Here is a 15,760-nt window from a genome sequence, read left to right as displayed (position 1 = left end):
TTATTTTCAAAAATACTTAAAACAATTTTTTAGATATTTTGAGTATTTTTAAAAGCAAGCTAATTTGCTTTTAAAAATAAAAAATAAAAACATTCAAAAAATGCACCAAACAAACATCTTTTTAAAATAAAAAGCAAAAACGAAAACAAAAGTGATCCCAAACAAACCCAAAGTATTTAGTTTGAGGAAAATAGAATGCAGAATAAAATTTCAGTGAATTCCAAACACAACCTTTTGTTCATTTCTAGTGTATTTGTCCAGATTTGGCCACTTTCTGAAATCATTGTGAACTATAGCTGTTTCCACCACCCGCCAACCGCCTTCTGTTGCTGGCTAGCTTAATATACTGGATTCGGCCTTTAGTATCTATTTTTCTCAGCATTTTATGATGTGCAATTGACATTGGAAATGTTGTGTTCTGCTTTACTTTATTGGGGTATTTATATACATACTACCAATTTCTTATGCATTTCTTGCGTACTACCAATTTCCTATGTATTTTCATATATAACACGTAAAGTTTTCTTTTTACATTTATACCAGCCAAATCTTTCTTAGCACAAAAAATACCACCATTTTAAATTTTAAAAAGCGGAACACACTTTTTCATACTTAGGTAAGGTGGTATGCATGTATGTAAAAATTGAAGTTTAGGTGTTAGATATGTTAAAATTGAAGTTTAGGTATGCATGTATGTAAAAACACATAAGAATTGATTGGTTTGTATGTATATTTTCCTACCTTTTTCCTATTGTTTTCTTCTGAGGGCATTTACATGGTATGGCATTTACATACATACTTCCCAACTCTAGTGAATTTACATGTCTAACACTCGACTTTATTTTTTACATTTATACCACTCAACTATTACGTATCACATAAAACAATACAATATTTAATCTTTTGAAATGTGAAATACACATTTTCGTGCATAGATAAGGTGGCATATGTGTGAAAATTAAAGTTTAGGTGTTTGATATGTAAAAACATATGAATTACGTGGTATTGCAAATCTTCCTTCAATTATTGAAACTATTAGCCGTCTGCTGCGCAGCACCATTTCACCAGATGGAGCAATACTATAGATATGGGCATTTTGACAATTGCTCTGAAAAATGGAGTTCACTTTTTGACTGCCTGGCTCTTAAAACAAAAAGGCCAGATGAAGTTGAGGTGAGAATTTGTAGAAGAATGTATTTATTAGTAGTTATTTTCATGATTATTAATTAGTTGATCATCTTCACCTTTTTTTTTTATTTGCAGAAAATACTGCAAGCTCGAGAGAAATCGAAATCACACATATGGACTTATCGGACGGTGGAGGAAGCATCAGAGAACTGGTGGCGTATGTATCATCATTTCTTTGATATATCTGATACCAAACCTAAACCTGATGCTTAATCTCCATGCTTATTTCTTCATTAGAATACTATGTTTCCACTCATTCTTTATGAGAGTTATAATTTCCTTTAGGAAGCTCCTCCAAAGTTACCCAAACATTCTCAGATTTTTTTTAAGGATTTACATACATACCACTCAATTCCTGTGTAAGTTGTGGTCGGCTTAAAATTGGCTCGAAAAAAAACTGATCCAAAATTTTTTCTCGTAGTTCAGCTTATTTATTTTGATCCGATCTCGATCTGAGCCAAAATTTGAATCAATTTTCGAGCGATTAATGATCTTCAAGCTAAATTCACAGCCCTATTCCTATGTAATTACATACCTAATGCCCAAACTTCAATTTTTTACGCGTTACTTTATCTATGCATGAAAAAATATATTTCAATTTTTAAAAAGTTAAAATAGTGGTATTTTTTATATGATTTGAAAGATCTGGGTGGTATTAATGTAAAAATTGAAGTTTATTTAGTAGGTATGCAATTACATAGGAATTGGGTGATTTTTATGTAAATCAGCCCCAGACTGCTTAATAGTAGCTGCACCTGAAGCTCCAAGCCATTAGTGTAATTCATAAATTATCTGATTCTCTTATAGTGAAATGGTTTATCATTTCGTTCAATTTTTCTGTAACCAAAAGAGTAATATATCATTTTGGATGATTTAATCAATTAGTTTAGCATCACCTCCTATGTATTGATTGATGTCTCTCTATTGTATCAGGATATTTATTAGAAATGGTGACTTATTTTAAGCAAAATTATCTTCAGCATTTTCCATATTTTAGAAAAAAAAAAAAGCTTATAATCTTTAAATGAATACTCACATGCCATATATTTTTTCAATTCTTTTTATCACATAAGCATGTATAGTATATTTTCTTAATTTATTATATATTTTGTGAGCATTTATTAAATATCATGCATAATTCATAATTTTTTTAAAAAATAATGCCCTCTTTGGGATCACTTTTTATTTTTGCTTTTTCTATTTTTATTTTTTGTTTTTAGTTTGTTTTGTTTTTGTTTTATTTATTTTTTTTTTAGAAAACACGCTTGTTATTGTAATGATTTATATGTTTTTAAAAATAAAAAAATATATATATAAAATATGTTTGATTGGATATTTTTTATTTTCTTAAAGAAAAAAATTATATTTCTTATAAAATTAACTAAACTGTAATAACTACTAACATGTTATTAATTGAAAAAAGTATAATTAATAATCACTAATATGTTAATTAATTTAATTATTTAATTACTAATATTTAACATGTTAGTTAATTTTTTGGTGAATTATTGAAATTAATTAATTTTTTTTTTCTAACCCTCTAGTTGGGGTTTTGCTTTTTTTCTTTTATTTTTTCTTATGTAATCAAAAGTTTTGACCAACACTGTCATTGTTGGGTCCCAAGTTCCAGATGCGAAAATTACAAGATTGCGTTAGGTAGTCGACAATCAATGTAAAGTTTTTGTCAAAAAATCATGACACGAAAATAGCCTATGAGAGAAGCATAAAATAAAGTTAAATGTTGCTGAGATGAGAATGTTTAGAAAGATGAGTGGCTTGACATTTAAGAGATAAAATGCGAAACGAATCTATCCGTGAAAGGGTTAGTGTAGCTCCTGTTGCAGATAAGGTTTGAGAGTTGTTTTAGATGATTTTGTCACATTAAACGTCAACCATACTTGATCTGATTAGGTGATTAAATGTTTTAGATTCAACTTATGTTAAGAAAACAGAGGTAAACTTAAAAAGGCTTTGGCATATTCTATAATAAATGATGTTAATCTATTAGATTTAAATGAAAATATAACACAGAATAGGACACCATGGAGAAAAAGGATTCATGTAGCCAAATCCACTTAGTGGGGGATAAAGGCTTGTTGTTGTTGTTGCTCCAATGTTTTGACCCCCATGAGATTATTTTGCTAATACACCCTCTAGTGATCACTTTTTTGTAGTAGGGTTTTAATCAAAGGATCAATTAGTAGGGCATGTATGCAAAAAATGACAAATTTAAAGTATGAATGCAAATGTCGATTATCGGATGCATTATTAATAAGAACCTACAGATGGAACTTATTATTAAAGATTTATACGACATACCATCACATCAAAACTGCATCTCTCTACGGTAACATATCATAAAAGCAGAAATAATAATAACAACAACAATACTCGAAAGCTTATCGCATGAAAACATCCCAAGGCCAATCAACAATACGAAAAACATCAATCTCACCTCAGAACACAAACAAACTAAGCGACGCCATTGCTGGAAGATGAACCAATATCTATAACAAATCGATAGCGCACGTCGTTCTTAGCCAGCCTTTCCATGGCCTCATTGATTCCTTCCGGCCTCACAGTCTCAATATCACATGTTATGTTGTGCTTCCCACACAAATCCATCATCTCCTGCGTCTCCTTCATCCCACCTATCAAGCTCCCCACCACCTTCCTCTTCGCTAAGTAACCCAAATCACAAGTGTTCTTAGTACTACTGCTCATTATATGTGATTATTTGTGTGATTACATCAAACTTTAAATGTAAATTAACTTACAGAATAAGAGCGGGAAGGAGGGGAGAGGAAGAGGTTTCTCTGCAACACCAACGAGCACCAGCGTTCCTCCGACCTTCAGGAGCTCCAGGAGAGGCCCAAGCGGGTGATGAGCTGATACTGTGTCCAGGATGTAGTCCAGACTTTTTCTCTTCGCCTTCACAAGATATCCAAATCTCTCTTAAACTTCTAATTAAAACCACTTACGATTGAAGATAATAACAAAGTGTAGTATGCATATTACGTGCGGCCGAACTAAGTGCGGATTGATGGCATTGAAGTGGTATTCACACCAGCTGTTTGAAGAAATTACTGTGAAACTGTTGCAGAAGAAACCTATTTTTTAAAAAATCGCGGTGGCTATTAGAAATTTATTTTACTTTCAAAAAGTTAGACCGCAGTTTTTTGGCAGCCACCACATTTTAACAATTCAAGTTGAAAAAAATATTTTTTTACCACAGAAATTTTTAAAAGCAGCAAGAAAACAATTCTTTAAACAGAACTGTAGTGACGGTCTGAGAAGCAAAATAGACATAAAACAGTCCCAAACAGACCCTGCATATCGCCCCATATCACCAATCAACACATATGAATACCGCACGTAATATTTACTCCAGAAAGTGACAATCACCTCCATTTGCTCCATCTTGGTGCTGATGATGAAATCATCAGCACCACAAAAAAAAGCCGACGCTTTGCCTCATCCTCTTTGGACGCCGACGTGCTAATCACCGTCACGTGCAGTCCAAAAGCCTTCCCAAGCTTGACACCGACGTGACCGAGACCGCCGAGGCCGACGATGCCGAGCCTCTTACCAGGCTGCTCCAGCATCCCATTCTGCTTCATGGGACTGAACATGGTGATCCCCGCGCAAAGCAGCGGCGCCGCCGAGTCCATCGGTAAGTTTTCCGGAATCTTCACCACAAACCTATTGGGTGGAATGGGTTAGGAGTGGCAATTGGGACTCATGGGCAGGGTTTGAATGATGGCGTACCGTTTGTGGGAGACGATGATGGTGGAATAGCCGCCATATGTGAGGCTTCCATCCCAGTAGATGCCGCCATAGGTGAGCTGGATTTCACTGCAGTAGTTCTCTTCGTAGGCCAAGCACATGTCGCACTTAAGGCAAGAGGCTGCGAGGCAACCGACGCCTACTCTGTCGCCTAACTTGAATTCGCTCACATTTTCTCCCACGGTGATGACAATTCCTGTGATCTCGTGCCTGTGAAGAATGGTTAGTTTTGGTTGAAATTTGGGTTTTTACATGCATACCACATAAGTTTCATGTATTTGCATGTCTGTTACAAGATTTTATAATTACATACAGAACACTCAAATTTTTAGGATTACATCAAAAAAATCAATCTTATTCACGTTTTAGCATTAGAAAATGGCTTAATATGATGTTAAAGATTTGAGTGGTTCAAATGTAAAAAAATGCAATTTAGATGTTAAATATGTAATTGTATAGGAATTGAGGGCATGCATGTAAGTATTTTGATTTAACTTCAATTTTGTACATATCTAAATAATGTATTTTCATGTTTAGATTTATGGCCCTAAAGTATTATGAATATTATTATGAAAAAATAGGGGTTGGATGTGAAAATGCGAATTGTGAGGCATGCATGTAAGATTTTAAAGAATTTTTTTAATGAAAATGTTATGATTATTAAAATAATTTGCATATTTGATCTATAAAGCTAAGAAAAAAGGTGAAAACGGATTGATTGCCAAAATGTTTGTGATATTTTGACAGGTCATAATCCCAGCAATTCCATCTGGCCTGTCTCTTCAGGGAGATGAGCCAAAATCATAAACGAAAACAACAAAACCTTTATCTCTCACCAATTGGGGTCCGCTACATGAATCCCTTTTCTCAATTGCGTCCTATACAGTGTCATATCTACTCTTCTAATTGGATCATCAGTTGGTCGATGTTTAATGTGACCAAACCATCTAAGGGTCTGTTTCAGACAGCTTATAAGTGCGGGCGGCGTTTTGAAAACGCCGCCTCACCGTTTGTTTGGCGCGTTTTCATAGCTTATCCAAAATCGCCGTTTTGTATTTGTGAAGCACGCGGCCCGTGGGGATGACCCTGCGGTCCGCGTTTCATTCGCAAAATATTACTCCGGTGCCCTCAGCGTCTCCCGTGCCCTGTTCGTCCTCTGCCCTATCCGCTCCTCCATCTTCTTTGCACGCGGCAGGAAAATCATGGGCATTTACGTGGCTGTTGCTCCGGTGCCCTCAAGTATGAGGCATATGGAGGATGGTCTAATGCCAGGCTCCTTCATGGCCGTTGATTACTTTGACCTAATCCTTCCAACGAGCGCTCCTCTAATTGGGCAGTGACGATGAAATCCATCACGGAAGGCGATCATAATCCGCTTTAGGAATGCTTCCGAGGGTGCTTCAGAGATCGCAATGCTTCTCTTGCTTTGGCGTCGAAGCAGCTTGGATGGCCCATTCTTCTACGGGAAACCGCTCTCTGTGCATCGTTGGTGTAGAGATAGCGGGTGGATCTGCTTGGTGATGGAGATAAGGTTACACCGAGCCTCCAATTTTCTTACCCATGTTTTCTCTAGGGGATGCTTGTTGCTTGCTTTACGACAATATTAGGACTCCTGACCAAAAAATTTTTTCATTTTTAAGAGGCTGTTTTGCAGAAGGTTTTGAGCAGGATTAATGCAATATTTCTCCAACCTTGCCGAACAGTTTTTTCTCAACTCAAGAGGCTGTTTTGCAGAAGGTTTTGAGCAGGATTAATGCAATATTTCTCCAACCTTGCCGAACAGTTTTTTCTCAACTCTTTTGTATTTTCGTGTCTTAACATTTGAACTTCAATTTTGTTGAGAAAATTATAAATTCTGCGTGACTGATTGGTCATTTAACTAAAAAAATCTATAAAGAAGCTGCTTATAAAACACACATATCAAACAGCTAAATAGCTTATACAGAACAGGGGCAAAATAGTCATTTATCCAGAATTAGTTGTTTTCCAAACGCACAAACCAAACAGCTAGTCAGCTTATCCGGATCAGCTGTTCATCAGCAGATTATCAGGATAAGCTGCTTATCAGCAGAAGCTGGATAAGCTGCAGCTGCCCCAAACAGACCCTAAGTGACTCTCTAATTTTATCCGTCACTAGAACTACACCAATCTTATCACGGACGAGATCAACAACTACAGTATGCATGACTCGTCATTTTTTTTTTTTTTTTGTAATATGAAAGATTTGATTGGAGTTATGTGAAAACTAAATGTAGATGTTAGGTATGTAAATACATAAGAATTGGGTGGTATGGATGTAAATGCCCCAAATAAAATATGAATAATCAGGATAAATAGTTATATGCCTCTCATTAGAAGTCATAATTGGAGAAACTTATTTCTACTACTTTTTACTAAAATTCTTGTTGCATTTGACAGAAAAATAATGAGATATGTGTGAATGAGTCTGAATTTGGAGAAATATTTACATCCAGACGTTAAAATACATCCGGAGTTTAATGGTGGGGTGCACGCCAGCCAGGGTCAGTGTTAAAATTTCTGGGGCTCGCTTGCTATGAGTCGCCGTTGGACTCTGAACTCATTTATGTGAAATTTTTGCCTGAATATGATGATATTTTGATAGTATTGGTGGTATTACAGGGCAAAATATCACCCATATTGATATTTTCTAAATACCCCCGAATCGCTCCCCCCTCTCTCTCCCCCCTCCCTCTCCTCCTATTAGGAGGAGGGTGTAAAACATCTAATATTTTCTTGTATTTAACAGAAACTTACAAAAACTGCTGTAATATCAATATTCTCATTCAAATTTAAGAAATTTATTCACAAATTGTGATGAATTATACTCAAAACTAAAAACTTTGATGAGAGAGAAAGTTAGAGAGAGAGAGAGGAGTACCCTGGAACAACCGGGAAGGTGGTGACTCCCCAATCATTTCTAGCATAATGAAGATCAGTGTGGCACATCCCACAGTACAATATCTTTATAGTTACATCCTCTGCCCCGTTCCTCCTATTTTCATTTACCAACAAAAACAAAAGAAATTTACAAAATCAAGCTATATATTTACAAATATATATATATATATATATATATATATGTTTAGAATGGCAGAGCGAGAAAGAACACCTTCTCTTGAAGACAAATGGAGTTATCTTCCCCGAAGAATCCAGTGCTGCCCATCCTTTCACAGTCTGTGTGTGATTAGGCGTCGTCTCTGTCATCTTCCAAACCTTCTCTCCCTCCCTCCCTCTCTCTCTCTCTCTAATCTTGCTTCTGCAGCTCTATTCGTCTGTAGTGATGTATTTATAGTGCTGATTTGAAATAATCTAAAAAGTAATAAGCATGGCAACGGTCCGGATTTATTGCAGAATCTGGCGTTTGAATTCCTAACGGCTACCTACCCGTCGTTACTGTATGTTTCTGCGGGTTTGCCTGTTTCTCTTCTGTTTGGTTCTCCTGTTCATATGGGACCTAATTATGCGGGATTAATTTCTTGCGTTGACACGACTTGGCAGTCACAGTATCTTCTACTTATAAAAATAAAAATATGAGGGGCTGTTTTGCAATTTTGTTGGAATTTTTTAAATTTTTTTTTTTTTTTTTTTTTTGGGAAAAGATTAGGGACTTGCCTAAGAAAGAGACTTCAAAATTTAAAAAATATATATATAACACAAAAAAATAAGAAAAACAATAAAAAAATCAACAATGCTAGCAATCTTAATTAAGAAGAAACAACAAAAGAAGAGATTCAAAGATGATCAAACAAGATTGCCACATGAAGAATCAACACCTCGAAGAATGAATATCGAAGTAGCTTTAATAGATCTAGAGATGAACATTAGTCGGAAGAAGACACCAATGGAAACCCAAAAGAAGAATTTGTTAGAAGGAAGATGATCAACAATGCAAGAGTACAACAGCGGTCATGTAAGTACTCAAATATGGAAAAATCTCATTATCCTACAAAAAAAAAAAAAAAACAGACAAAACTAACAAGAAGAACAACACAAGGAAACAGAGAAAGATAATCCACTAAACCACAAATAATTAATAGCCCAATTAAACATTAACATAACATCTATGTAATATGAATATTTAAAATCCAAAGATTATAAATATTCAAAAAAATACAATTGCATTTTAAAATAAACAAAGCTCAAACTAAAAATATGAGCTTAGAAACTTACTTTTAAGAAAAATATTAAAACTTCTTCCAAAAATGATGAATATCTAAAATAAATAAAAAATGCCATAAATATTCAAACTTATGGTTAGATTTTAATATATAACTTTAAATCATCATAGCTCAACCCAAAAATGGCCAAAAAATAAAATAACAAGAATAGAAATTGTTCATATCTGTAAGAATATAATATAAACAAAAAGGATCATCAACAAAAAAAATTTAAAAATATCAATGCATTGATAGGGGAATGCTAAGGTATGATTTTAGATAAGTTCATAACTCAAAACCAAAAATAATCAATGAAAAATGAAAAACCAAGCAACAACAAAGAAAAACAATATGAAATCTCCACCTAAGATCCTACCAGTTTCTAAGAACAGACAAAGATAAACATAAACTAAAACCTAAAATAAGTGTACAACAATAAAGAATCTACGTACCAAAATCCAAACCTGAACAACTTCCAATAGAAACAAAAAAGAGCAGCAAAAATCTACCAACAAGAAAAAATTAAAAAAACTCTATAATAAAGAAAAAAAAAACACCAAACCAGAACAGAATAAAAACAAAAAAATAACAGCAAGATAATCAAAAATAAAATAAAGCAACACATAAGACCAAATTAGCATCTAAACATACTAGAAAAAAAATATAAAAAAATTAGCCAAATCCTAAGCAAGGATTATAGACAGAGCAAAAAACTAAGAATAACAAAATGAAATCTCCACCCAAGAACACTAAATATATATGTAACAGAACTAAATATATAATAATGAATGGTTGAGACTTCAAAAAGAAAGAAAGAAGGAAACTATAATAAAAATTAAGCACAAGAAAAAATAAAAATAAAGCCACACAACCAAATCTAGCAAGTAATATAAAACAAAACAAAATAAATAAAATGTTCAAAATTGTAGAGATTCTTGATAAAATCAGGAATAAAGTTTTTAAATTTTTATTTTCTACTTTTAAAAATAATCAACTAATGAATATGGTTAATATTAAAATTGTCAAATGTAGGATTATTTCTAAAAATCATAGAATTCCTCTCATGCCAAATAACATGAGCAATAACTTGTAAAGACAAAAGATAAAAGTGCCTATGAATTTTACAAGATAAACAATCAAAATGAAAAAGGACCTGAAAAATATTACTAGGAGTAATGAAAAAATTATCACCAGACAAACATCTTTTAAGAAACAAGTGAGAAAAATGACATTCAAAAAAGTGATAGTCACGTGTTTCAAACTTATTTGAAAATAAAATACAAGCAAAATTAACACTCATCTCTCTTAAAGAGAGAATATCATAAGTTTTAAATCCTCTAATTAATAATTTTTCATATGAAAAGAGTATACTTTAAAGAAAATCCTTTAAACCAAATCAAATTAAACTGATAAACAGAAGGATAAAAGACATTAAGAAAAAGACAAATAATTTTATGAGAATATTCATAATCATTATTTTGCCAAGTAAGGCCATTGGTAATATAAATTTTACTATTAGTTTAAATTTAAAAATCTAGAGCATTATGATTTTAAGAAAATTTCTAACAATCATTATGAATAGTATCCTTATGTTTCAAATTAAAAGAAAAATCAAACCACCAAAACAAAAATCATAAAATGCTCTTCAAGAGAAACCCCATCAAAGAAAGGATTAAAATAAAAAAGCATGAGACAATCATCAGTAATTTTGAAACTTAAGGCACTTCTGAACTTATTAACAAATTTGATGAGATTTTTCCAAAAAAGAGTAGATATGTAATGAATATTACTAAAAAATTGCAATGATTAAAAATTCAATCTCTCAAATAAAAATAAGAGTTATAAAATTTCCAAATAATTTTAATTTTTCACATAATATTTATAGAATTAAGAGAAGGAACACGTAACTTAACAACTAGTTTGCTTAGGCAATGTAATTTTATTCCATGAAATAGTATGACTCTATAATATGATTGATATTAAGAAAAAAAAACTTAGAGATTACAGTATAAATCATTTTCTTTGGACCTTTAAGTAATAAGGTGGAACACAACCAATAACAAAACTTCAAATAGTAAATGTAGTTGATTAAAATATACCAAAACAAATGAAATATTTTTCTTCAACCAGCAAACCAAATATGAATTTTTTCAATAAGCTTATGACAATCAACAAAAACCAACTTAGAAGGTTTTATAGTTACACTAAGGTAATCTTATGATAAAGATTTTATAGGTAAACAACCTAAATTATAAGTATGCTATTAAAGATAACTAAAAAAATTTTTAGAAAATGCAATGACATATTTAGAAATAAAATTGATATGTTGAGAATCAGACGTACTAAAAGTAAGAATATCATCAGTATAAACTCAATGACTTATAGCATTAACACAATTATCTTCAGCCAAATGATATCAAACATAACATAAAGAGAATCCATAATGATAACAAATAGATAAGAGAAGAGAGGACAATCATGCCTTAACCTCAAAAAAGAAAAAGTCTTTTTGTTCACTATTATTATTAACTTAAAAATTAAAATCAAAAGTACAAGCATCAATACATTTAATGAAATTACTCAGAATATATATCCTTTGTAATCTTTTATACAAAAAATATTTATTAACCTTATCAAAATATTTATTGATATCAGTAGTACATAAAAAAAAGAAGATACACAGAAAAAGCTTTAACATCAGATATTTTAAGTATAAACACAATAACATAATGTTTGACTCTATGAGGGAGTTTAGCAGTGATAAAAAATGATTAATAATTATTTCAGCCAGCAATACCCCATGCATCATTAAAAATTTTTGAAATAAATTTATTTTCTACATTAACTTTATTAGAGCTAATAGAAATGAAAATCATTTCAATATCTTCATTAGAAAAATATTGAGTCAATAAAACAAATATCACCTTCATGGACATAATGATTAATAGAAACAGAATCCCTTAAAAATTAATCTCCCATCAGATGGCGGGTTTGAAGATAACCGACGACATATAGTCGTAGGTCAAGATTTGAATATAACCAAAAGCTTATTGCGTCGATAATAATAAAATCATTGAAAAAAAAAATTGTTGTTGATAACTTACAGCAAATCTATAGTTATGATGTAGCAAATAACCCAAACATAAACAGTCGCTAGACTGCTAGTAATTTACATTATTACCGATGGATAAAACTGTTGCTTATTAAAAAAAGACATTGGTTAGCACCCCGCCAAATGGCGGGTTCGTTTATAATCGACGCAATATGACCATCAGTTAATATTTGTTTTAAAACCAACGACCTAACATGTCGGTAATAATTAAAACCGTCGGAAAAAAATTATTGTTTATAAGCAATGGCAGATCGTGTTGTTATGTCGTCACAAATTATGCAGATCGATTTTACCATATGTTTTTTTGTCCGTTTTAGCACATTTTCCAGTAATGTAACCTATTATAGTTTAAGTCGATGGTGAATTATGTGTCTTTTATTTTATGATTGCATGCTTTGATTGAATGAGTTTATTCATTGTCTTTTCTGCATTTTAGATGGAAACCTTGGCTAGTTGCTTTATGCATAAACTAGATGTTATGTCTATATTTATTACACTAACACTATTTTCTATAGATGGCTAAAGTCTTGGGTTACAAAAAAATAAAATGAAATTAACTAGCGAATTTTCTATGGGTTTTTGTCATGCTAGCTCTTGCCCCAAATATAAGCATGACTAGATGCCTGGGGCCTGGTGCCCTGAGGACTCTAGCCCATATATGTGTTTGCTATTACTGTTCTATTGGTTTTGTAGCAAATAAAAACAATATAAATAAAAATGATTAGAAATCTAAATCGATTAGGTGAACTATATGCATGTCTATAATATATTGATTCTCCTCTTTGCTTTAAGGCTTGCATCCATTACACGGAAGGAGGGATCTGACTGTTATACATATTTAGTGACAAAGATGGTCAACCCAACTCAACCAAACTCAACTGAGCGCCGACCGAATGTGAGTGACCGAATGCAAATGGCTACGTGTGGAAGGGCCGAATGCGAAGGCTGAATACGAATAGAAATAAAGTGAATGCCAAGAACAATGAGTACCAACAACTTTGCCAAACTCAGGTGAGCACCCACTCGATTGTATCCACCAAATATGAATGCTTAAATGTGAATGAGCCCCTTCTTCAAACAAAGCAAACCATTATTCTATCCTATATTTTTCTGTCCTTGTACCCAATCTCTTTCATCTCTGGCCCTTTGCATTTACTTCTCTTCTGCTCCTGTGCTTTATTCATCACATGTGATTCACGTGTAATGGCTAAAAAATAACAAGCTATGTGTTAGGTTTATAAATAACAAAATGTTTAATGGTTTGCATGGAAATATCCTCAATGTTTTTTTTAGTCAAAACTAATAAAGAAGGGCAAACAAAGTGGTTGCAACGTCTTCTGCTGTCTGCATCTGAGCGGGCCAACTCTTTTGCCGCGTCATGACTCGAGTCATCATATTTTTAAAATTTACAGAACTACCACCGGTCCGCCGGTCCGCTGGTCCATATTTATTCAAGAAACCAGGGTTTGAATTCCAAGGGACGAATGACCACGTCTGCACGTCGGGATGACCAATCACAACGTACTACATAGATGAGATGTATGACGATGTGATGCCACGTGATTGGTCTTCCAGACGTACAACGTCCGCAATATTTTCTTCTTTGTCTCAGCCGCCATGCAATTTTCTTGCAAAAATATTTGGAATTGTAAAACTTGTTTAAAAGTAGAACTTGCTATTTAGAAATCAACCACCATTTTTCATCCAATTTTCAAATTCACACTAAAATATCAAAAATCATGGTAAACCCCCAAGTCATACTTTTTTTTATTATTATCAAATTCACAATAGTTTGATCATGACATGTCCAAATACATGAATTCTGTTATTTAAAAAATTATCCGGACGATTAATTTATAAATACGGATGATTTGTATGTAATTATCTCATATTTTTATTGATACATGAGGAGAACATTAGGGGTGTAAACGAGCCGAACAGGAGCGAGCCTAGACTCAGCTCGTGTTCAGCTGGTTTATATTTCGAGCTCAAAATATGTGTTTGTGTTCAACTCGTTTGTTTAGCGAGCCGAACACTAGTCGTTCACGAACAAAGAGTCATTTTGACAACCCTAATCACGTAGTCATCAGATGTTAAGGATTGGGTCAAGATTTAAAACATCATTTGAATCTAATTTAATAATTTTTATTATATTTTCTACATTAACACTTTTAATTGATTCCAAATCTTTGTAGCCTTGTAGTCAATTAAATTTTTAAAAAAGACTAATCATCAAAGATATATAGGTGTGTCGTGTTTGTGGGGGGGTTCGTTTATATTTCGAACACAAAAATTGCGTGTTCTGCTCGTTAACTTAGCGAACGAGCCGAATACAAGTTGTTCACGAACAAAGAGCTGTTTTGACAGCCCTAGAGAACATGATGAGCTGCCGATGATGCTAAGCTTAAACATGTCAACCATGACACAACTCAATTTGAATTTACTCATACAAATATGATTAATTAATTTAAAATAACTACAAAAAATGTTATTTTAAAAAGTACTGATCATATTAACTTCATAAAATTTTCAATAATCAAGTGTACGACTAGATCATACTACTAAATAACTAATTAAAATGACTCTCAAAAAGAAGACTGACAATCAAATATTATAATCCAAAAAATATCACTCAACAAGCACTAATTAAAAAAAAAATCAATTAAACGGTTGTATCGCGGGTTCCAGATAGTTCAATGGTTGGACCGCCAGTTCCATCCAATGCGGGGGCGGTTTTTAGGCCACTCGGAGCTGAACCTTCGGTCGTTTCACGGTCAAACCGCTCGAACCGGCGGCCCTTTTTCTAAACTATGGTCAATACATAGGAATTGAGTGTTATGTATGTAAATGCCATTATTAATTAATTACTAGAGTAAAATAATTAGAATATATCTAATTATGTTATATCGTTATCGATGCTTGCTAAAATCTCATATATATAAAATTCTCTCCAGTATAAATGTTTATTAAACAATATTATCATCAAATGCTAGCAATCGACTAAAAGATTCTAAACTTAACTAAATTTTAATTAAGTATAAATAGTTTTAAACAAGTTTATATAATTATGATTAGTTTGATAACATATTTATTAATGATGAGTCATTAATTAATTAATTAAACTAATTAAAATTAACTTGAAATTTATATTAAATCTCAAAACCCATTTATACATTTCACATGTCCTGCTCGTAAGCCTCACTTCACCTCTCCTGATTTTGCTCAAAACCATTGCCTACCATCTTCTTGCTCCTTACCTTGTGCCTGGGAAGGCAACGATGAGATCACAACGTACGAATACCTTAGATACTTCTGTACATCTCCCCATTTCACTCCTCTCCTACCTTCCAACCATCGTGTTTCATACTTCACCTCCTCTAAATCTAATACATCCACCTTCTAATATTACCTAAATCATGCTCAAATCCCACTACACAAGCCTCATATAATTCTAAACACACAAAGATATAAGAATATATATATATATATATATATA

General features: G+C 32.7%; 2 protein-coding genes across 3 annotated transcripts; one reads left to right on the top strand and one right to left on the bottom strand.

Annotated features, from left to right (window-relative positions):
• Positions 1 to 948: 948 nt before the first annotated feature.
• On the top strand, positions 949 to 7,841 carry LOC110038323 (uncharacterized protein C227.17c). Of its 2 annotated transcripts, XM_020743127.1 has the most exons (3): positions 949 to 1,173; positions 1,264 to 1,345; positions 7,393 to 7,841. In XM_020743127.1, exons 1-3 carry the CDS (start codon positions 991 to 993, stop codon positions 7,398 to 7,400), a joined length of 273 nt encoding a protein of 90 aa, XP_020598786.1. In that variant the 5' UTR covers positions 949 to 990; the 3' UTR covers positions 7,401 to 7,841. The 2 variants fall into 2 exon arrangements, with proteins under 2 accessions (XP_020598786.1, XP_020598785.1); XM_020743126.1 differs by lacking the exon at positions 7,393 to 7,841 and having other exon boundaries at positions 1,264 to 1,690.
• Positions 3,457 to 8,239, bottom strand: LOC110038322 (probable cinnamyl alcohol dehydrogenase 6; the record flags this gene model as incomplete). The annotated part of the gene is given in 7 exon segments (XM_020743125.1): positions 3,457 to 3,869; positions 3,966 to 4,119; positions 4,594 to 4,644; positions 4,647 to 4,890; positions 4,957 to 5,184; positions 7,874 to 7,987; positions 8,105 to 8,239. Coding segments are annotated over 7 exon segments (1,095 nt in total). The 3' UTR covers positions 3,457 to 3,660.
• Between the last annotated feature and the right edge of the window lie 7,521 nt (positions 8,240 to 15,760).

The sequence above is a fragment of the Phalaenopsis equestris genome, unplaced genomic scaffold (assembly GCF_001263595.1).
Source record: "Phalaenopsis equestris unplaced genomic scaffold, ASM126359v1 Scaffold232490, whole genome shotgun sequence".
In the NCBI taxonomy this organism is placed as follows: Eukaryota; Viridiplantae; Streptophyta; class Magnoliopsida; order Asparagales; family Orchidaceae; genus Phalaenopsis; species Phalaenopsis equestris.
This window is presented reverse-complemented; position numbering and strand designations above follow the sequence as displayed.

Coding starts and splice junctions, on each gene's coding strand:
- LOC110038323 (XM_020743126.1), top strand. CDS start 991: ATGAATTACGTGGTATTGCAAATCTTCCTTCAATTATTGAAACTATTA. Junction 1,174..1,263: donor AAAGGCCAGATGAAGTTGAG/GTGAGAATTTGT, acceptor TTTTATTTGCAG/AAAATACTGCAAGCTCGAGA.